Raw genomic sequence first — 23,744 nt, forward strand, 5'->3', positions numbered from 1 at the left:
CCTGCCGTGTCTCCCTACTTCTCCTCCTCCACTTCTCATTATTCATGGCGAGGATCCTTGTCTTGGGCTCCTCCAAGGTATGCACAATGGTCTGCGAGGTGCTGCCAAGTATGGCACGCGGCTTGTTATAGAAGCGGCATGTCTGCAGGACAGCCCCAGATCTATTGTGCTCCCTGGCCTTGTGGTATCCCCGGCGAAGTTCCTTCGCTTTCATGTGTCACTACTGCTGATCCCTGTTGTACCACTTTGCCTATGGCCCCTGTGTAAACTGCTTATAGATGCCCTCGTTTCTACACTGTGTAACTGTGCTTACCAGTCTCTTCTCCCTCACAGGCCCAGGAGAGCCAATACCTCCCGTCTACTCCAGGCAGGAGCGCATCTAGTATGAGTACCTCTGTGTGCGTGGAGCCACCATGTTTTGTTGGGAAGTTGCACACAACAAGGGAGAGCTGCTAGGTTTGCTCGCTAATGAAAAAAAGACATTTCAAAAACACGCAGTGGGCTTAAGGGGGTGGACTTCTCTGGCCTGTGGGCAGTGTGAAATTTAAAATTGTGACCAGAGCAGTCACTGTTGCAGGGAATGCAGCATTGTAGGACAGCATCTGGAGAACTGTTAGGGTTGACACAGGTCATGCATTGTCTACGCTCAGACTGCATTGACCTTGGTAGGTTGGCTGTAAATCTACACCGTTCGGGGAGGTGGAACCAGGCACTTACAGCGGCTGGAGACAAATTTGAATGCAGATACACACACAGGTTGACACAAGACTCTACCTAACTTTGTAGTATAGATCAGGCCTTGGTGACTTAGGAGCACTGCAAACCCAAATTGAATAGTGTAGCCCGGTCGAAGCATTTCGGCTTTCTTGACTTGTGGATGTTCAATATAGCCAACGGTGGTGTTGGTTGCAAATATAGCACAGGCTAATTGCTGATTAGTTTTGGTTTTGTGCCGTTCTCATAGCAAGGCTGTTAATGAACCCCTGAACCTGTCTTTGGGGATCTTATGCTCTAAATGTGAAACCTCTTAGTACAGAAAGTCTCTGTGTAAAAGCTACAGAGGGTCCTGTGGCACCTTTGAGACTAACAGAAGTATTGGGAGCATAAGCTTTCGTGGGTAAGAACCTCACTTCTTCAGATGCAGATGTGTAAAAGCTGACGTTCTACTGACAGTTAGAGCTGGCTCCCCTTTGATTTAGGAGAGGAGGTTGTAGTAGAGCATTCTGTGTGGGGCCCTCAGCTCTGGAACAGTCTTCCCCTCCTGGTTCAAAATAGTTCAAGTCTATTGACGGTCAGAGCAAGATACTTTTCTATGTGATTTGCTGCTGGGGCCGCTTTGTGTGGTATCAGAGGTGCGGGTCAGAAAGAAATGTGGAGTTCTGTGAGCAACTTAATTTTGTTTTCATAATTTATGACAGGGGCCTCTAGAGCCTTGTGCAGGCGCCTCTTTATTTGTTCTTCTTAATAGATTTATACAATTAGAAAACTAACGGGGCTGTTTTGTACTTCTTTCCTTTAGCAATTTAAGAAACTAATGAACTAGCAACATGCAAATAATCAATTTAAATAAAAATATTGTAATAGAAATGAAATTGTTTAAAATAATATTTAGCACTCTGCCTAAAATAGCCAAGATACTGCCATGAGGGCAGGAAAATGTTTTAACGGTATCTAACAACACTAAACCGAACTACTGGGATTAGAGAGTTTAAATTTCAGAATCTTCACCAGGGAGTGGGGTGGACATCACTGAGACCTAGTTTACACTAGAAAATTAATTTGGTTTAAATACATCTGTTAGGGGTGTGAAAAATCCACACCCTTGAGCAGAGTAGTTAAATTGACCTAAGTCCTTGCGTAGAAAGCGCTAGGTGTGGTTGCAGCATTTTAAGCATAGACAAGCCCTGAGTTCTGATGCAGGTGGTGAGAGGGAACTGAATGGTGGATGGGGCTTCACTTTCCTTATGCCCCTGGGTGGGGTGTGAGGACAGCTCCACTGGACACTGCTGGCCAAAAGGTTCTCTGGACCCACACACGAGGTGGGTGTGTATGTATGTATATATGTATGTGTGTGTATATATATATATGTGTGTGTGTATGTATGTATGTATATATATATATATACACATCATGAGTGGGATCCACATGACTAGTACTCAAAGAGGCAGGAAGGATTATTAACCCCCATTTTACAGATGAGGAATTGAGGCATAGAGAGATTAAATGATTTGCCTAAGGTCACGTAGTGAACCTGTGGCAGAGTCAAGAACTGAACCCAAATCTCCTGAGACTCAATGCAATGTCTCGGCCACAAGACTATGTAAGAGATACATAGAAAGCAGCTCCTTCAGGTGGCCGATGGTTTACAAAATGTAGGACAAAACACCATTTGATGTAAAATTGACAGAAATGGGTCCTGGAATCCTGGTTTTGAAGGGACGTCCTCTTAGCCCTGAGCCATGAACTCTCATTAGTGTGTGTGTGTGTGTTAAGTTCTCACAATTTACTGCAGGGTTCTGGCAAATTTTTGCCTTTGACAGTGGCCATCGTCTCCCATCATTTCAAAGAGCACTGAAGCCTGAGGCTGCCCTCAGTCAAAATGGCCACCATTTCCCTTCAGCTTCTGCATGTGACAGTGAGGCTGCCCCTAATAAAGATGGCCACCATTCTGTCCCTCTCTTCCTCCCCCCACCCCCCTTGTTTTCAGTGAGACTGAAGCTAAGCTACCTTTAGGGAGGATGGCCAGTAGGGTGACTGAGAATACAGAAGGGAGCCCAGGAGAATGAATAGGAGGAAGAGGGGCGGGGGGCGGGGGGATAGGGCAGATTGATGGGCATTGCTGGATGATGTGGGGTGTAGGGGAAAAACTGAGGGGAGTTGTAGGGGTATTCAGGGCAGGAAGTAAACAGAAGGAACAGGAGAATGTGAGGAGGTTGACTGGGGTGCCAGGGAATGTAGGGTACAGGAGGGAGACTGACCAAAAGTACAGGGGGACAGGAGCAAAGAAGGAGACTTTGAGGGAACATTTTGGGGCAGATGGCTATAGGTGTAGTGGGGGAGAATGTAGAGGGTGGGAGATAATCAGGGAAGGGCCAGAACAGAGAGAGAGAGAGGACAGTGCTAAAATGGGAAGGCTTGCATTTCTGGTTGTATTTTTAAAAGTTGAATTGTATGTCAAAGTTTGAACATGAAATGATCGTGCAAATTAAGGGTAAGTGCCTCCTTCTAAAGACAAAGTGATTATTATAGTTTAATTATTTGCAAGCCAATTATTTTTGGGGGGCTAAGTCGTGACTTTTTAATGTTTGGGGTTGGCAATATGTATTCAATTTAGAAACATTTGAGATATTCAGATTAATGCATAGTGATACATGACCATGGAGGACAAGAAACAGTTAAAAAACGGTTTTGTTTTTGGAGATGGCTGACAGAAAGATGTTGTGGGCAAAATGTTTCACAGTTCTGGCACCCCTTTCGCCCCCCCCCCCCCCCATGGCTGGCCCTGTGTCCTTGACCAAGTGTAATTAAAAATTGGTTGGAATGAATAATCAACGTTGAGCATGCTCAGTAGTATTGGCTATTTTTTAAAGCTAAGATTAATGATTCCCCACCCTCTTTGTGACATCACTGCCTATTTCACTGCTCAAGAGTCAAGAAAGAAGACTGGCAGAGTAGGCACAAGGACACAGCTACTCTCAGGCTGTTGCTTTACTGAGGTGGATTGTTTTGTGTGTATCAATGAGATGTACAATTATCCAAAAATAATGCCTTACTAGCAGGGAAAGAAGGACGTCAGATGTGAAAAAACTGTGGGTCTCACAATTTGGGGGTTCATTTTTAACTTCTCCAGCATTCTGCAAATTCTAACTTTTTTTTTATTAAAAAAAAACAAAACAAAAAAAAACGTTTCCGTTCCCGAGATTGGAAACCACCTCAGGGTAAAGGGATGTGTTGCTGCCCTGGTAGTTTTCTGCAAAGCTGAGTTGTCTCCAAGTCCAAATCTGAACCCACCCACCCTCCCCTTAACAAAAGGTCACTTTACTAAAAGTGTCCATGCCCAGTTTGAATTGTTGATGCTACTGTTAATCCCAGGCGTGTTCCTTTTCTCTGAAAAATGTAAAATGAAAGGCAAAAGCGCTGTTAAGGTAACAGGAAAGCTGCTCAGGGGCATTATTTTACAAAAACTATCACAACAGGCCACCGTTAAGGTTGCTGCGGCCACAGCCTATGTACTGGACGATGTCCAGCTAACGAACAGAAATGCTGTGAGCCCCATAGTTGAGAAAAACAAAGATACCGGGCTTGTCCTAGGGGCAGCATAGCCCAGGTAACAGGAGCCTCAACTTTCCCCCCTTCTGGCTTTTTAAAGGTTAACTTTACACTGCATCAGCCCAGGAGCGGGGCTGGAAGAAAGAGCCAAGTTTCAGGAAGGGAGCCATGTGGGTCGGGGGGCTCCACCTGCACTTCCGGGGGTGCACTAGGGCGGCTCAGACTTCCCGCGGGCTGGTGCTATCCCATGGCGGGGCCGAACAATAATGGAAAGTACAAGACCCCCGACCCTGTCCCGACCCCTCTCGCTCTCCCCCCCCCCAACGCCTGGCTGTCGCCCTGTCTCACGCTGGGCTTTATGGTTCTCTCTTCCCAGCCCCCGCAAGCCCGGACCGCCTGGCAGGGGCGGCTCTGCAGCGGGCGCCCCGGGTGGCTTCGGGCTGGGACCTTCTCCAGCCCGTGCCCCCGGGCTTGCGGCAGGAGCGGGCAGGGCGGCCCGGCTGGGCCCAGCTCCCTCTATGCAAGGGGAATGTGCCCCGGCTGGGGAGCTGCAGGAGCCGGGGGGGCTCGGACGAGGCTGCTCCACCCCGGCCGCCGCCCTGGGGCAGGGACGGAAGCTGGCCCCGGGCTGTGCCCCCTCCCCGGCGGGGCGGTGCCGCGCTCCCGGCCCCCCTCGCTGCCGTGTATTTCCTCTTCCTCCCTGCATGCAGCAGCAGCGGCGGCCGCCGGGCGGGGGGAGGGAGGGGGCTGGGCGGAGGAGGCGGCGGCGGCGGCGGAGCTGTGGCCGGGAGCGGGAGGCGCCCAGACCCAGCCCGGGGACTTCAGCGGCCGCAGCGGAAGCGGGGGCCAGGGGAAGGAGGCGGGGGGCGGCGCTAGGAGCCGGCGGGGCCCGACGAGAGTCACCGTGTCACGGCGCCCGGGAAGCTGCTGGATCCGCCCCCTGGAGAGGCCGGGGCCGCCGCAACCGACCCCCCGCGCCCGCCGCCTCCTGCCCGCGCCGGGCTTAGCGCGCGGGGCCCAGGCCGAGCGGCGCCGAGCAGCCAGGGGAGCCCGGGACGGGCCTGGGCCGCCGCCTCTGAACTAGGATGTCCCGACATGAAGGTGAGGGCCGGGCCGGGGCCTGCCGGCGGAGGGCACCCGCCGGCCAGCGGGATCGTCATGGCGGCGCCGCCGAGAGCGGGGGGGCCGGGGCCGGCGGCGGAGGAGGCCCCGGGGTGGCCGGGGCCAGGGCGGCGGCCGGGCAGCTTTGCAGTGTCATGGGGGAGGGGGCCGTGTCCGTTACGTGCAGGCCCCGGCCCCGCGGCCGCCGGCGGCTCCTGGCCCAGCCCAGGGCAGGCGGAGGGGCCTGCCGCGGCCTAGCGCGGTCCGGCCGGGCCGCCAGGAACGGGGCTGGGGCTGGTTCCCCCCGCTCCTAAGCGGAGCGGCCTAGGGCCTGATGGGGCGAAAACTCCTTGGCTGGGGTTTGATCCCGCCTCGCTGTGCTGGGACGGGGCGGGGGCTGGCAGCCGCCTGGCGGTGGGGGGCACACGCTGGGCAGGGAGAGGGGACGTAGGTGCGGGGGCATTATTATGGGTGGGGGTGGCTGGATGGGGAACATGGGGGTGGGGGAGTGGGAGGGCGCAGATGGGGCTTGGGGGGTGGAGATGTGGGGGTGCGTGTTGGGGTCGGTAGGTCCCTGTGGGGGTGGTGAGTGTGTGCGCAAGGTGTGTTTGGATGTCAGAGGAATTGTGGGACTGTGTATATGGTGTGGGGGGTTGTATGTAAAGGCAGGGGAAGGAGTCACACATGGCGTGTGGGGGGAGACAGAACTGTTCATGCCTATGTCACAGTGGGAAGGGTCCAGGAGGAGGAGAGGGGATGTGCCGCATGTGGCTCAGGAGGGGAGCAATGTGTCAGGGCAGGGACTGTGTGGCAGCTTCTGTGAGGAGGCTGTAGGTGTGTTTTGGAGATGTTCGGAGAGTGTTTTCTTGTGAATGTGAGGGGTGGAAGATGAAGAACAGGTTCATGCATATGTTTGGTGCAGGGAGAGGTCTTCATGTATTGTTCTGCATTGGGACTAGTGTTTGGGGGGATTGTTAGTAGTTGTGGTCTTGCTTTGGGACGAGCGGACGTTTTGGCAACTTTGGAAGGTTGTGAACTTTTAATATTTTAATCTTTAATGTAGAAAAGGAGATGAATGCAAATGTGTTAACAAATCACTGCTAACATTTTGAAAGGTTAAGAAAAGTTATGTGCGTAAGTAGAGAAAATGCTTTAGATACGTACTCTTGTTGCGCTGTATTTTTTATTGCTATAAGTGAAGTAAGAGGATAGTTAAGGATTAATCAAAAGCAGCAATGAGAAGGAAGGAGACAAGAACACAGAAGGCAAAGCAGGGAATGTATCTGGGAAGAAAAGAAAAATGTAATAGCGTGGATGTCTCTATGGAGAGGTTTTTTCTCACTTTGGCAAGTGAGATAGTTGGGTTAGAATGTAAGATCTCCTTGTAATAAGAGATTTCATCCAGGTTATTGTTTCTTGAGGGGATAACCTCAGCACCTAACATGGCAAAAAGTTATCTCCTATCTCCCTTTGCTTAAAGAAGGATGATCTTTGTTTTCCCAGTGATATAGAAGTAATCTTTTTAAATTAGACGGATCTCTGAAGATATACTGGAATAGAGGTGTCTACATCTAGTCTTGACAGACACAGGCAACATGGTAGGAAAGTTCAGAATTTGGGAAGTAAGGTTATAGGCTTCCAGCCAGAGGGTAGGTAATTTTGATGCAGGACTAGATTATGTGGGATGGAGATTGGTGTCCACACTCCTCACTGTGCCTTAAGGTTTGCTAATTTAGCTGAGTAGTCTTACAGGAGTCCATTAGTACTGAGTTTTTTTATTTTATTTTAAGAGGATGGATTGTTAAGCACTGGAACAAATTGCCTAGGGAGGTTGTGGAATCTCTGTCTTTTGAGGTTTTTAAGAACAAGTCAAACACCTGTCAGGAATGGTCTAGTTATTATGTGGTCCTGCATTGGGTGCAGGCAGGACTAGATGACCTCTCGAGGTCCCTTCCAATCCTACACTTCTGTGATTCTATGATTGTTGCTGAACTTTTAGTCTGTCACACCAGACCCTAGCTCAGTCTCCTCGTGTGATAGAATAAATTCCTCTTATCTTTCTCTGGATTTGGGTGGGTTTGTATAGAAGTAATTAAGCAAACAGCAAAATGAGGGTTAATCTCAGAGTTGCTTTGTGTATTGTATTTGTTGGAGGATATCTTCTGTAAATTGGTTCTCAAACTGTGGTGCATGCACCACATGGTCGTATGCAGGTTTAAAGTATAGTATCAGGATAAGAACTCATAATTGCACTGATTAAAATTGCAAAGGTGGTATGCCAACTGCTTTTGAATTTTATTTGTTACACACTAGGTCTTAAAGTGAGAAATATTGTAAATTGTAATATTTGATAAAAAGGTATTTCACTCTTGGAGTTAGTATTTTACTGGGGGTCAGGATTTTAGAAACAGAATTTTGATAAGCATGTCTCTTGTGGCGTATATTGTGAATTTCCTAAGCTGGAAAGAACATGTATGGAAGAACATGTTATTTTCAACGTGGGATTTTGGTGATGAGTATGGAGAATTATTTTAACTAAACAAGGTTAATATTTGGTTTGTACGGTTTTAAGAAAATCATAATGTTCCTTCTTTCAAGTTATACTGGGTTAGTTTTGAAAATGGAAACTCACCTTTTCCTATTAGGTTGCAGAGTGATGTGAGGTTTGGTAACTTCACATTGTGGATGTATTCTTTGCAAAGTAAAACCAACAAGGTAAAACAGGGGTTCTCAACCTTTTTCTTTCTGAGGTCCCCCCAACATGCTATAAAAACTTCACGGCCCACCAGCTTCACAACTGTTTTTCTGCATACAAAAGCCAGGGCCAGCATTAGGGGGTAGCAAGCCCGGCAATTGCCCAGGGCCCCATGCCACAGGTGTCCCTATGCCACAGGGGTCCCCACAAAGCTAAGTTGCTCAGGCTTCGGCTTCAGCCCCAGGTGGCCGGGCTGGGAGCTCTGGGCTTCAGCCCTACACTGCAAGGCTTCAGCTTTCTTGCCCTGAGGCCCAGCAAGTCTAACACTGGCCCTGCTTTGCGGCCCCCCTGAAACCTGCTTGCGGCCCCCTAGAGGACCCTGGACCCCTGGTTGAGAACCGCTGAGATAGAAAATGCTGCTGCTGCTGCAACTTGGTATGATACATTTTATAGGAACCTGGTTAGTCTTTTAGTCTTTCTATTGGTTGTCCCTTTATCCAGGACTTCACACAATGTATTCAAATTGTTTTATTATATGTATTATATAATATATATATTATATATATTGATAGTCCAAATTAGAAATTAGTTGTAGGATTGAAAATAGTGGATTTCTTTTTACTATATTACAGATTGAGACTTGAGACTTGCCTTGTAAGACTGATGTGACAGTACCACCCCCTCCAAAATCCTCAAAAAATGTCATTCCCATTTCAGATCTTGCATGTGTGGTCTGTGGTCAGCAAACATTTTTGGTCCAAATTTGCGTTGAGTGAAAGAAGCTGTTTTTGAGTTATAAGACTCAGGATAAAACAACAACCAAGGCTTTAATCATGTTTAGAAAATTATATCTTTGCTGTTTTCTTTTCAGAATCATTTTGTACTAGAAATTTCAAATGAGATTTATTTGAGAGATCTTGGTGAAATCTAGAACACTAATTCTGAAATGGGGAAGGGCATGTTAGGGAACTAGATGCAGTAGAACATAGAATGTCAGAATGGTTCGCAGTACATTCATAAACAATGTAAATACATAAATCCCAGACATACCAACTTTGTTAAGGTTAAGGACATACCAGTAATTTAAAGGTAAACAAATACATTTAAAAAAAACACACTGTGTAGCTATTTTTTTTTTTTAAAACCACACTATTAGAAATTGAAGAAATGTTAAGATTAAACATGTACACCTCTACCCCAATATAACGTGACCCGATATAACACGAATTCGGATATAAGGGAGGTAAAGCAGCGCTCTGGGGGGGCGGGGCTGCGCACTCTGGCGGATCAAAGCAAGTTCGATATAACGCGGTTTCACCTATAACGCAGTAAGATTTTTTTTGGCTCCCGAGGACAGTGTTATATCTGTTATATCTACAGCGTAGAGGTGTATTTGAAAATGTCATAAGACATAGGTGAATCATGACCAGAACAATCTTAACTGGTTTGGGACAACCAGAAACGTTGAGACAATTAGGTGCTCAGTTTGGTCAGTGTGGTATAAAAGCATAAATAGATTTGATCTCTTCTGTTGGAGATAACAAGAACTGGAATGGTTTCCCTTTATTTGTACAATGGCTATGCCATACACAATCCACAAAAAGACTTTACAGTTCCTCACTAGACAACTAGCACATTGGAGGCAAGAAATCTCAAGACAGAGCAGAGAATGACATGTGCCATCAATTATACAAATGTCATTAAACACAGAATTAATGTACCTTTGTATGCAAATCTCTGAGACCCAGATAAGGAATCTATAGCAATTTATATAAATAAGGCAAAGCTAGTGTGTTGAAGCATCAGTTTGCTAACAAAGACATGTATGCATGAAACCAATTGTAAAATCAGTACTTTGTGGTGCACATTTTCAATTCTTCACTTACCTACCTCTTCCTCAAATATAAGATTGTTATTCCAGAAGTACATCTTCCCCAAATTAGCCATATAGCCTGCAAATTTCTTAAAACCTTTTTGTAGGGAAATTTTAAGAGATGAGGATAGTAGTTATAAAGCCACTGTATTAGTACAGTGACTTTTCCAAATTTAATGGTAATACTTAGCTCTTAATTAGTGTTTTGATTTATATATCTCAAAATACTTGATATTGGTGGGTTAATGTTACTCAGTGAGAACAGGTTTAGGCCTATAATCAAAGTTAAGTGCAGTATCTAAAAATGGGTCAGCATTGTAGTTCAGGTAATGAGAATTATGGTTGGGGCAGAGATAATGTAGTGCTAAACCTAAATAATTACAAAATAATTAAAAATATGGGAAACAGAATAAGTTGCTGTATAATAAAAATGTTTGCGTTCAGTGGAAAACTGAATCAGCTTTGGAAATATATGTTTGACAAATGCACTTGCCAATAATATTTTCATTGGCAGGTGGGCCTTACCCTTACCCTTACAGAATTTAAGCTTTTTTTTAAAAAATCTACATTTCTGGCCCTTTTGGTGGCACAGAAAACTTCTCAATGTGAACCAGTGCAGTGTGGTCTTTCTGAATCTGCAGAAAGGGACTTAAAATAACAGAGAGCTCTGAGAAGACTTTCTTTCAGATCTGGGGTGAGAAACAAAGTATTGTCATGGATCAGAAGCTGGCGAGAAGACTTTTGTACTGGTGACCCCTTTCACATAGCAAACCTCTGAGTGCGACCCCCCACCCTTATACATTAAAGCCACTTTTTAATATATTTAACACCATTATAAATGCTGAAAGCAAAGCAGGGTTTGGGGTGGAGGCTGACAGCTTGTGACCCCCCCATATAATAACCTCATGACCCCTGAGGGGTCCCAACCCCCAGTTTAAGAACCCCTGGATTAAATGGTCAATTTTCATGCTAGCAAAAGGTTAACAGCAGAGTGCTCAATGTTCCCTACTAGGTCCAGTGTCGTTTAATGTACTTACGAATGATCAGGGAAGGAGAATGAGTAGTGAGGAAGCAAAATTTTCAGGGGAGACAACATTATTTAGATGAGTTAAGAATGGAGCTGTCCCAGAAGAACTTGAGTGAGACCTAAAGAAGCTGATTGAATGCATAGCGTTATGCCAAATGAATTCAGTACCAATACATGAAAAGTAATGCACAATGAAGGGGGAAAGTTAAGCTACTAACGCACCTTCCAAGGTTCTAAATTAGTTGTATCAACTCCGGAAAGGGACCTGGGCTTCATTGTAGATAGCTCAGGGAAGATGTTTGCTGTGTGGCTGTGGTCAAAAAAGCAAACGATGCACAATGAATGGGATGGAGAATAATATGGAAAATATTACACACAAACACACACAAATCATTACGGTAGCAAAGTCAGCACTCGGAAGTTAGGAACTGCCAGTTTTCAAGTTGACTGTGCAAGCTTGTCATCTTCTTTGTGTAAATTAATTAAGATAGTCTTTAATTACATGATGACATCCTACTTTTTCCCCAGGACCCCTGCCTCATTGAATGCACTGGATAGATGGTACTCACTGAATGAGCAGCTAGCTAGTATTTTATCCTCGTTCAGTGTGTGAAACCATACTTTATTTAGTGCACACCATCCAAACCCTGCCCTGAATGCAGATTCGTTTCCTCATTGGCTTTCTCTATGGCACTCATTACTAAAGTATCTGAGTTGTTCACGAACATTAATGAATTTATTTTCACAGCACCCATATGAGACGAGGTGGTGGTATTATCCCCATTTTACAGATAGTGTCTGAGGCACAGAGAAATTAAGGCCAAAAGTTATGATGTGAAGAGCAGTTGAAAAGATTGGGATTGTTTACCTTAGGAGTGAGATAAAGAAGAGGGGGCATGAAAAAGTATGTAAAATGAATGGAATAGAGAAGGTAGATCAGGAGCTTTTGTTTTTCCTCTCTCATAACATAAGAACAAGGGAAACATTCAATGAAATTAAAAAATGGCCAATTCACAACTGATAAAAGGAAATACTTTATTCGCACAACATGTACTTAAACTATGGAACTCAGTGCCCCTGGAGGTCACTGATGCCAAGAATTTAGCAAGATTCATAAAGGGATTGGGCATTTTATATGGATAACAAAAGTATCCAGAATTATTATAATTATTTTTGAAGGGATATTAAGCCTCATGCTTCAGGGCTTAAGCCAATCTCCAACTATTAGAGACCAAGATGAGTCCTAATGTGGCAGCAGACTATCCCACCTCTGCCTACTGTGGAGTTCTTATGCCTTCCTCTGAAACATTGGGTGCTAGTCACTCTGGGACAGGATGCTGGATTGGGTGGACCTCTGGTCTGATGCAGCATAGCAATTTCTATGCTCTTGTGTAGATGTGGAGCTTGCTTATAGTTATCTGTGCCTTTGGCACCTGTGGATGGGATTACTACAGTGCCCTCCATTTGACAGTGCTATGGAAGACTGCTTAGAAATTTCAGTTGATGCAGAGCATGATGGCCTGCTCAATACTCTTACTGGCTTCAAACTTATTTTTAGGTGCAAATCAAGGTTTTGGTTTTGACCTGCTGTATAAAGCTTTAAATCACTTGGTTTCTAGCTACTTCCTCAGTTGACTTCAGCTAGTGGTGATGTTCAGGCTGACAGCCTCCTAGTTTAAATGGCAAGGCATTATCACTGAAGTGCCTTTGAGTCCAGTAATATTTTGTATCACTTATATAGTACATCTGTAGATCTCAAAATTGCTTTTTAAGGGTGAGTACACATTATTGTCCTCATTGGATAGATGAGAAGCTGAGGCCCAGAGAATGTGTTCATTTTGTTTATGCTCAATAGTGAGCCAAAATTTCTTGGGCCTTTCAGGGCCCTCTGCAAAGCTCATCTAGTTTCTCAGGCTTTCTCTGAGGGACGTAGATAGAGTTGTTCTGGGGAAGAGTTCAGGTTGGGTGTATGGAGGGGTTTATGTTGATATATCTTCCAGTTAAATTCTTTAGTTTGTATATTTTAAAAATTAAATTGTGCCTAGACTGTATCTTGGCTAGGCATGTCGTAGAAACTCTCATTCGTCTCAATGTAGTAGTTTTTATGCCTTGTTCATCTCAATGTGGTGGTTTTTACTTCCTTATTCATCTTATTGGGATGGTTTTTATGTGTCTGAATTGTTTCCCTCAAAACTGCTTTGTTTAGAACTTCCAGGAGACTTTGGACCTTTTCCTCTTCTCCATAAAACTTTCCCCCTATTCTTGAGCGCTGGTGGACAGCAGGGTAAATCTTTTATTATTTGCATTGTGGTGGTGCCTAGAGGTTGTAACAGACATTTGGGCCCCCGTTACGGTAATCACTGTACATATGCATAGTAAGACACATTCCCTGTCCAAAAGAGCTTGCAGTGTAACCAGACAAGACAGACCAAGGATTGGAGAAAGGAAGTAGTATTATTCCCACACCGTTTTATTTTTGTTTTAACAAATGGAGAATTGAGGCACAGAGAAATTAAGTCACTTGCCTGAGATCACAGAAGGGAGTTGGTGACAGAGCTAGGAATTGAACCCAGATCTCTCAAGTCCCGGTGCAGTGCATTATAATCACTAGTCCGTGCTTCCAATCTCCTTTTTCTAATTTCACTTGTTACTTCATGCAAACCTATTTTACTATTAAGTATTTTAGATTTGGAATCTACTTTTAGTAATAACTTGGAGCTTCAGATTTTGGTCAAAATAGTGTTATGCGACTACGGTGATCAAAACTGAATGCACTCACCATCCAAAAAACCCCACCCCAATAAAGAAGAGGGCGGGGACATGTAATTTCAGTAATTTGTCAGAGTGAGTGCATCCTACCAGTAACAAAGTAGATGACAATACTCGGTCTGGGTTGTCATTCCATTTTTTTTTCCTTACCTCAGGTCAGATTTGGTCCTCCCCCATCACTTTCACCATTTCCTGATGCCTGAATTGTCTTTTGGGAAGGCAACATTCCTTGTCTTGAGTGACAAGAGGTGCTGTCTCTGATCCGATAAATTGTCATATTTTTCTTTGATCTCTTCTCTTGCCTCTTGTTTTCCCCAGATTGCCTTTGCTACTATCCCTTTTTCCCTTCCTCTCCTTTGCTGTGCTCCCACTCCCTCTCTTTCATCCCCACAAGTTCTTCTAAGGTGGGGTTTTCAAAGGAGCCTAAGGGTTTTAGGCTCCTAAGTCCCATTGAAATTCAGTTGGGCCCCTTTGAATAGCTCTGCTAGAAGCACAACTAAACCTGGTGTACATTAGGAAATGTCACACAAAATGTTCCTAAGGTTCCCCTGTCCCCTGTTTATAAAATGGTTTAAGTACTAGTATGGCCTAGAGAAAATGGTGTTAGTGTTGAAAAATGTCTTCTAGTTTGTAGGAATTATTTTGATGAAAACCATTTTCAGCAATAGATACACTTCCTAGCATAGACAAGGCTCCTGGACCTCACCAATGTTAGCCTAATGAGAGTAACACAAATAACATTTTTGGCTAAGCCTCTGTTGGCCAACTATCTTAGACTTTGCGTTTGAAAATTGAACGGGTGAGATAGAAACTGTCTAGGCACAAAAAGTTCAGTATGCCTGTTTAGTGTCCTGAACCATTTTAGTTTTGTCCCACATCTAGACTAGTGCTCTTCTAAAGAGTTTCAATTATAACCTTCTGTGGGTGCCTATCCCATATTTACCAGTACAGCTTCCAGAAGCAATGGGTTCTTGGAGATTTCAAAGTCCATAGATGTATTGAGAGATAATAGTGGGAGGACTGTTGAACTGTTTGTGCTATTATGCCAGTAACTTCTGTCTGCACTGGCAAAGAAATGGCTCTGATGGAAACAGAATTCAGATTTGCTGGCTATTTTTGGGAAACTTAAAAAAAACCCCAAAACCTCCCACTGGTTTTAACACCTGTTCATCTGAATTGGAATTAAAACTGCTGGGAGCCCTAGTGTAGACAAGGCATCAGTGGTTGGATCTGTTTCTGTCACCTTTTTAGTGAAATCTGCTGCAAAGCAGTTCTAATTACTGCTATGGTTAAAAACAGGCCTGACTGCTTGAGCCAGTCTACATTAGGGTTTCCAGCAGTTTTACCTCCAGCTCAACAAAGCTGGTGTTAGAATTGTTGAGACTCTTTAATAAACTTTCCCAGTGTAGACAAGCCAGGCTAATCCAAACCCTATTTGGCACATGTCTACATTGTTTGAAGTACTTGTATGTGGATGCATATGGTGTTTTACCAGCATGTTGGAGTAACAGTTGGTTTTTCAAGTGATAAATATCTCTAGTGTATGCAAGACTTTAATGAGAGGGGGGACAGACTTCTGCCTTATTGGAGGCTGGCAGAAATCAGGCCTATAATTCACCAGTAGAGTTCTTCCAGTGGTACCTGTGGTGGAATCTACTGTAAACAGGGCACAGGTGTGTTATCGGCATGATGTAAAACCCTCTCTCCCCCATCTCGCACACGCTTATAGACAGGGTCAGTGAGCATTTCTGTTGTTGTTTCCTATACCCCCAGTGCCATTCCCCTCCCTAAATGTAACCATGGATTGATTAGGGTAGGTATGGGATTCAGTATGCAGAGGAATATGGAAAGAAATTTTAAAGGAATTGTTAGAGGGTATAATTCAAGACCAAAAATAAACTTTAAGATGTAAATGGGTATTGATGACTTAAGGACACTATAAAAGAAAACTTGAGAGCAGTAGCTATCAACCTTTCCAGACTACTGTATCTTTTGCAGGAGTCTGATTTGTCTTGTGTACCCCAAGTGTTGCCTCACTTAAAACTACTTGCTTACAAATCAGACATAAAAATACAAAAATGTCAGTCACACTATTACTGAGAAATAGCTTACTTTCTCATTTTACCATGTAATTATTAAAATAAATCAATTGGAATATAAATATTCTACTTATAGGCCAGGTCTACACTTTGGGGGGGGGAGGGAAACCGATCTAAGATACGCAACTTCAGCTACGAGAATAGCGTAGCTGAAGTCGACGTATCTTAGACTTAGAATCACTTACTTCGCGTCCTTGCGGTGCGGGATCGACGGCCGCCGCTCTCCCGTCGACTTTGCTTCCGCCTCTTGCTGAGCTGGAGTTCAGCAGTCAATGGGAGAGCAATCGGGGATTGATTTATCGCGTCTACACTACACACTATAAATTGATCCCCGCTAGATCGATCGCTACCCGCCGATCTGGCGGGTAGTGTAGACGTACCCTTAGTGTATAGTGTATATAGAGCAGTATAAACAAGTCACTGTATGAAATTTTAGTTTGTATTGACTTCGCTAGTGCTTTTTATGTAGCCTGTTGTAAAATTAGGCAAATATCTAGATGAGTTGATGTACCCCCTGGAAGACCTCTGCATACCCCCAGGGGTACATGTGCCCCTGGTTGAGAACCACTGCTTTAGAGAGCCATGAAATTCTCTGTTATATCTTAAAATTTTTGAAAAGTATGGAAATGCAATTATGATACCTCAAACAATCCTAACTTGGTTCCTGTCCACTGCCATTGTGGGCATTGTCTGTGCAAGATGAAAATACCTATGCAGATTTGATATCTCAAGCACTATATATCTGGGTGATTTCAGTCACAAACTATCACTTCTGCTATTGACTGTAACTATCTCTTCCTCTGTTTTAAGAAGTTTGTATTTGTAAACATCTTCAGTTAGTTCCATTGTGGATTTAAGTTGCATGATGTATGTAGTTGAATTGCAAGCTGACTGGTCCCTGGTATAGGTCACTCACCAGGGCTTTGAGTATATTTTCCTGCATCCTGCTCTCAGTTCTTTGGTATCTGCAGCTTTAGAACAATCTGAGTGAAAACGCTTCTTGGTCTGCACCAGTGGATAGAGAAAGCAGAAAAATGAGTGCTCTGGGCTGCAAAATATACTCTTCCAGGTCTCTTGAGATGCGGGTAGCAAATTACCAAATTGTTATGGCACAGTATCAATATGCCCTGTAGGATGCTGTTTTCCCCCATCCTAGATGCCTTGCATGAGGAGCAGGAAAAGGCCGCTCAGGACTTTGTTATATAGAGGATTGTTTGTAGCAAAGGATGCCCTTAGAGCATCTGATACTTCTGATTCATGGGCCAGGCCAATAAGGATAGGCATTGTTATAAAACACCATTCCTGCATTCTAGAGTGTCATCTGAAACTCTGTCAGAAGTAGAGGATTTGCCTTTTGAGGGACGCCTCTTTTCTTGAAAACTGAGTGAAACTGAAAGTTACCAGTGCCACTGTTTGCTCCTGGGGACTTACAGAGTCTGCTATAACACAAGAGAGTTTGCCTGTCCTGCTTTTAGGTATTATAGGTAGTTACCAAATACATCAGAGGTTCTCTTTCTACTATAGACCTCAAAACCAGCCTTGTCATCCGTATCCCTCCAATAAGCAGGGATAATCCAAGCAGGGCCACTGGAGTTTTAGCTCAGGAGCTCATCAGTTTCTAGAGCTCAGATCTGATGGGATTATTGAGAATCCTGGGCCATGAGTCTTGTTAATATTGCACCTCTTCTACTGCTGTGTCCCTTCCCTTTTCAAGTTTCATTTCTCAGCATTAAGGTGCCTGGTATCCAATTACTTAAGATCAATGGGTGTTGAATATTGTTTGCAGTGGTTACATTCAATTTCACACCAAATCTCCTTCAAAACCCACTTCTTCATCCCTCTTCATGGATCCTTCTCACAAGATAGAGATTTTGGAGAAAGCTGAATCTCTCCTTAACAAAGGAGCTATATGGGATGGTGCCACAGGACCACCAGATCTTTCCTAAAAGATTTTGAAACCTGTTGGATGCCACCTGAGTTAACCTCATGTCACTTAACACTTAGAGACTATGGCTATAAGGGAGGTGTGGACCCTCACAGCTGCCTCAGTTTCTTCTAGCAAACCCAGGAGCCTTAGGAGAATTGCCAGGACTGTGAGGAAGTGGGGAAGGTGAGCGTGAATGTGCAGAAGCAGCACCCTAGCAGGGCCAAATATATATATTCTGTGCCAAAGTAGAAGTTAAAATCATGGGAGGCTAGAAGAGCCAAGTATGAGAAATGGTGTTTGGAAACCTTTTGTTGTGCTGTATGTAGATAGTGCTAAAAGTGCTGCACCATGACCTATGCCACATTTGTACCCCATTTTTCTTGACCATTTAAGGCAGGATTACAACTGTTTGGGTAATCTATTGACATAGTTAGGATGCTGGTATGAGCTGCTGGGCTGTTTACTGTTGCATTGCTCTGTGAAGAAATACTGGCAGCACAGTAAGGTGACAGGCCACCCTAGCACATGCATGGAGGATCCTGGGAAGAGAAGAATTTGGCTGTACCATTTCCTGCAGATACCAACTATTTGGAATGCCTGCTGGCATATGCAGGTTGGCGGTATGAGCTGATCAAATGTGGTCACATTGCCCACCAATTATTGTTGTTCTGTCAAAAAGGATATTTTGTCTGACAAAATCTGATCCCATACATCAGTACTGCTTATTGTATAAACGTAGCTAAATTTCTTGTCAAACCATCTGTGTGGATGTTGACTTTTTTCTTAGAAATGCAACTGTACCTGTTAATATGAGTATAATGATCCCATGCAGTGTTGGTGGAAGTACTTAATGATTGTTGCCCTTTTTTTTTTTCTTTAAACAAACCAGTGTCTTGCTTGCTTTGCGCCAAGGTTAGCCCCATTATCAAGTGTTACTTAATTAAACTAACCCAAAATTTTATTTTGGGCTCTCAGTCCATGTTGTCAATATATATTTCTTTGCTAATGTTATTAGGAGATCAGCATTGGCTCTTCTCTTTTGTACTGTTTGCTTGTGTGATGGGATGTACAAATCCCACACTGGACACTAAGGGGTTAAGGAATTGCTCTGGGCCCAGGCAGCCCCACCCCACCACACCTGTAGCAAATGCACCAACTGGAAGAGGAGTTAAAAGGCAGGGGAGCAGGTCATTTGGTGTCTGCTCAGGGAAGAGAGCAGACCTGCAACCTGCAGTGCCAGGAGCAAAGAGCTGAGGAAAGGCAGAATCCCTCCCTAAACAGCTGCCAGTGATCCCTCCCTGAGGTGAAGGGAGGACCTGGTGCAGAGAGAGCCTGAGAGGGAAGCATTCTCCTCTCCCTTTCATACGAACTCTGGACTTGGTTAATCCCCCTTTATTTTTGTTCAAACTACCTGAGCGGGGGAAAGCCCTTGGCCTAAGCTGGCCCAGGAGGCTGGGCCATACCGCCAGAGGAGGCAGTTCCTCCCCGAGAGAGAAAAGAGAGCGACGTCACTACACTCAGGTGCCAGAAGGTGCCTTTTGGTGAGCAGACATCCCTCACACTGCCTAAACCCAGACAGTGACTTTCAGACAATTGCAGGGAGGTGGTAGGAAATGGCCCAGGGAGAGTGGGCAGTCCTGGCTGTCAGAGCACTGACAGCTCTCAAAGGGCCCTGGGTGAGAGCCCGGTGGAGTGGCGGAGCCCGGGCTCCCCTACAACACCGCTTGCATGTCAGGGGCCTAAGCCCCGACCACTAGGCGATGCTCCCCTAACAACCACCCTGAGTGAGGACTGTCACAGCTTGCTTGTAAGATGTATAGATATCTATGAGCTAAGATCAAGCGTAGTATCTGTTTCTATATACCAGTGGTGCGCAAACTTTTCCAGTCGCCATTACCCTCCTCCCCCAAAAGGAATCTGTCTGTCTGCCCCCCCCATCCCCCCAATTACTGCACAATCATGGCTTCCTCAGCAGTAGAGCTTGGGTTGAAGGCAGAGCTGGGAATGGAATTGAGGATGAGGAAGAGCTGGGGCTAGAGGCGGAGCTGGACTGTGGGGGAGAGGGAATGAGGGCTGAGCTGGGCTGGGGGCTGAATGGGTTGGGGGAAGAGCAAGGCTGGGGGTGGAGCAGGGCTGGAAGCATCGTGCTCCCTTGCCGCCCCCTATGGGGGCTGGTACAGGCCCTATAGTGACCCCCTCCGACTGTGGGGCGCACCCCCTGAGGGGGTGTGGAGGAACAGTTTGGGGACCATAGCTATATATGTTTCAGAGAGCTTTGTGAGTAAATGGCTCTTTTCCCCTAATGTGAATTACAGTTAATATCTTTCTCAATAAATAAAAGAAAAAATTCAGATTAAAGGATCCCATGAGTAGAAAAAGGGGAGTCCTGTTAGAAAATGTGTTTTGAGTGTCACGCTAATTTCCGCAGCTGTTCTGTCATCTTATTCCGATTAGTAGTTTGAATGATATTGCACAAGACTCCTTCAGGCGTGCTGCTAAAATCCTCAGCTCCTCCAAACTTGCTCATTGAACTTCCTGGATTTGCCAATGAGGGTGTGATATTTTGTCTGATAGCTTTTCTCTTCAAAATGGATGTAGTATTTTTACTTTTGTTTTTTTCAATAGAGTTGAATCTGGGATTCTCAATCTGATTTGTCAGGAAATGTAGTTATGTAGGATTATAGGCCATATAACGATCCTTGATCAAATGCAGAGGTTTATTTCAGTAAAGAGAGGCTGTCAGTACTTTTTGGCTTATTAACTGTCTAGGATGTCTAGGAAGCATTTTAGAAGCTGGAAACTTCCTGACTGAGATAATTGAATAAGGCCAAAATTATCAGAAGTGTTCATTAATTTTGTGTGCCTTGTTTTTTGAGAGCCCAACTGGAGGATCCTCTGCCTGATTTTCAGCTACAGACCCACAGCTACAGTTAAGGAGCCGAACATTTCTGAAGATTTGGCTGTAAATCGATAATAAAGAATCATAGAATATCAGGGTTGGAAGGGACCTCAGAAGGTCACCTAGTCCAACCCCCTGCTCAGAGCAGGGCCAATCCCCAGACAGATTTTTGCCCCAGATCCCTAAATGGCCCCTTCAAGGATTGAACTCTCAACCCTGGGTTTAGCAGGCCGATGCTCAAACCACTGAGCTATCCCTCCCCCCACAAGTGATTGTGCATCCCCTTCCTGGCACACCATAGGAAAATATAAATTAAATGTTGATAAATACTAATCAGAATTAGACTCCTGTAGTGTGTGAATGTAGAACATTCATATGAATTCACTTGGGAGTAAACAGATAAAATATTAAATACTTCTATAGGTGACAGTTAAGTAATATGGTGACATGGGTAGGTTCTTATGATAATGAGCAGCACAACATCAGCAGTTTAGCATCTAGATCTTTGGATCGGGCTCAATTAAACTGAAACAAGCCTTTGCTTTTTCTTCTTTTCTTTTAAATGTCACCTGCTTTGTCACATAAAATAAGAACTGAATTTCCTGTAAATTACAAGTGGACACTGTATATCATTCAGCTGGAGTTCCTGTTGCATAGTACCAATAAAATGCAATCTGCCTCAGCTGACAAACCATTCATAATTAGGGAGCTAGTGAAACAGTGTCGTGTTTCTAAGAACATTTAAAAAAAAAAGTATTAAATCTTGGTGATTTTCATTAATGGTTGTGGAGAGGCCCAGAGTGTGCTTTAGCATGTTTAAGAGGTGGACTTTGTGCTTGTGATGTCATGCCCGTTGCTGGCCAGTCTGGCAGGTGCTATATTATGCACAGGGTCTGCATGTTACACTGGCTAAATCCCTGAAACATGGCTGCTTTGAGATCCTTGGATGAAAACTGCTGTAGAAGTGCAGAGTTACTATGTTTTTATGATTGTTTTTGTTGTTACTGGATTCTGAGTTGCTTGCTGCTCCAGAGAAGAATGGTCGGGCCAGGCTGTTCAACTCTTCTCACTTCTGCTGCCCCAGTAGAAAGTCTTGAGTTAGAAGAATATGTAAGATTCAAGTGAGCCTTTAAAGAGGGTCACTTGTTATGCTGCATTACTCTGTCAGGTGGTTCTAGGGAGAGCAGCTACCATTGCTTTTGCAGTGTTGAGGCCTGCTGCAGGAGTCAATTAGATGAGTATCTTCAGGCTGTGCTGTGGGGGGAAAGAGAGAAAAAAGAGGAAACAGACTGAAAACAACTCAAGAAAAGAGACCCCATGATCTGCATTAGGAAAGAAAATCAGAGTTAAGCTGGAAAGATACAAAAATGAGAGGCGTCATAAGTAGGATTGGTAAAAAGTACACAGTGAATGTATTATTAGGTTTTATTTGACAAATACTGTTTTTGTATTATTTAACCAACTCTGGAGCCAGTCATGGCTTTTGGCAAACACATTGTTGGATAAAATACATATGTAATTAATCTAATGTGTTTTAATATTTTTCTGCTGTTTGGCCAGCCCTAGTAGGTACACTGTCAGACGGCTTCCATTTAATTACACACAAAAATTCTGTTAAAAACATTAAGGTTGCAGAGCCAAGCACTCCAAAGTTAGGAAATTCCAGAATTAAGGTTGCCTGTACAAGCTTAATTTGTTTTCCTTCAGTGTCTGCATTATGCTACTGTCTTTAATTACATGATCACAGATAATTTTTTCCAAAGGACCCAAGTTTCTTTTAGTGCACAGTATGGGTAGTGCTCACTTAGTGAGCAGCTATTCAATATTTTTATTTTCTCATTGTTCAGTGTGTGGCCCCAGGCCACAGCGCACTATTCAAAACCTGCTCTGAAGACAGAATTATGAATTTCCTCATGGGCTTTTCTGTGGTGCTCATCACTATAGTATTTGATTGCTTCACAACAATAATGCATTTATTTTCACAACACCCCTGTGAGGTGAGGGGGATGATATCTTCATTTTACAGATGGAGAACTGGGGCACAGAGATTATGGCCAAAAGTACCCACTGATTTTGGATGCTCAATTTGAGACAACCAGGAGCTGATTTTTCAGAGTATTTAACATCATACAGCACTTCATTATATGTTCAAAGCACGGCTCCCATTGACTCCATTTGCAGCTGAGAGTACTCAGCACTTCTGCAAGTCAGACCCCAAGGTTGCAAGTCAGGCACCCAGAAAATGAGGAACATGAGTGACCGTTATGAAAAGTTTGGTTTTAAGTGACCTAGCAACACTGGCACTGATAAAATCCAAGAGCCTCCTTTCTCTTCCTGCAGTCCCAGGCCTCATTCCAACTTCTGCAACAAATGAAGCATGCGTTCTCCAAACAACACTCTCCTGTTCTCTGAAAATATCTTCTCAGTGTGCAGTGGCAGTCAAAAAAAGCTAACGATGGTAGGAACCATTAGGAAAGGGATAGATAATAAGACAGTAAATGTAAAGCCACTGTGTAAATCCATGGTATTGAATACTGCATGTAGTTCTTGTTGCCCCATCTCAAAAAAGATATATTAGAATTGGAAAAGATACAGAGAAGGGCTACAACAAGGATTAGGGGTCTAGAAGAGCTTCCATATGAGGAGAGATTAAAAAGACGGGGACTTTTCTGCTTGGAAAAGAGACAACTAAGGGGGGATATGATAGAAGTCTAAAATCCATGAATGATATGGAGAAAGTGAATGGGGAAATGTTATTTACCTCTTCACATCACACGAACTAGGAGTCACCTGATTTAAATTAATAGGTAGCAGGTTTGAAACAAACAAAAGGAAGTACTTCTTCACACAACACAGTGTCAGCTCTGTGGAACTCGTTTCCAGGAGATGTTTTGAACACCAAAAGTATAACTGGGTTCAAAAAAGAATTAAGTTCTTGGAGGATAGATTCATTAATGGCTATTTGCCAAAACAGTCAAGGATGCAACCCCATGCTCTGGTTGTTCCTAAGCCTCTTTCTGTCAGCTGCTGGGACTGTATGACAGGAAATGGATCACTCGATAATTGCCGCCTGTTCTGTTTGTTC

The 23,744-nt window shown here is 44.3% G+C and overlaps 1 protein-coding gene across 1 annotated transcript in view; it reads left to right on the forward strand.

The window, feature by feature from the left end:
* The first annotated feature begins 5,252 nt into the window (after positions 1-5,252).
* Positions 5,253-23,744, forward strand: part of LOC112114287 (E3 ubiquitin-protein ligase KCMF1) — a 71,592-nt gene continuing 53,100 nt past the window's right edge. The window contains exon 1 of the mRNA XM_024210934.2: positions 5,253-5,370. Coding sequence (XP_024066702.1) covers positions 5,355-5,370 — 16 coding nt within the window. The 5' untranslated portion in view covers positions 5,253-5,354. The remainder of the gene's footprint in view (positions 5,371-23,744) is intronic.

This window comes from Terrapene carolina, unplaced genomic scaffold, assembly GCF_002925995.2.
Source record: "Terrapene carolina triunguis isolate 2854851 unplaced genomic scaffold, T_m_triunguis-2.0 Scaffold33356, whole genome shotgun sequence".
Taxonomy (NCBI): domain Eukaryota; kingdom Metazoa; phylum Chordata; order Testudines; family Emydidae; genus Terrapene; species Terrapene triunguis.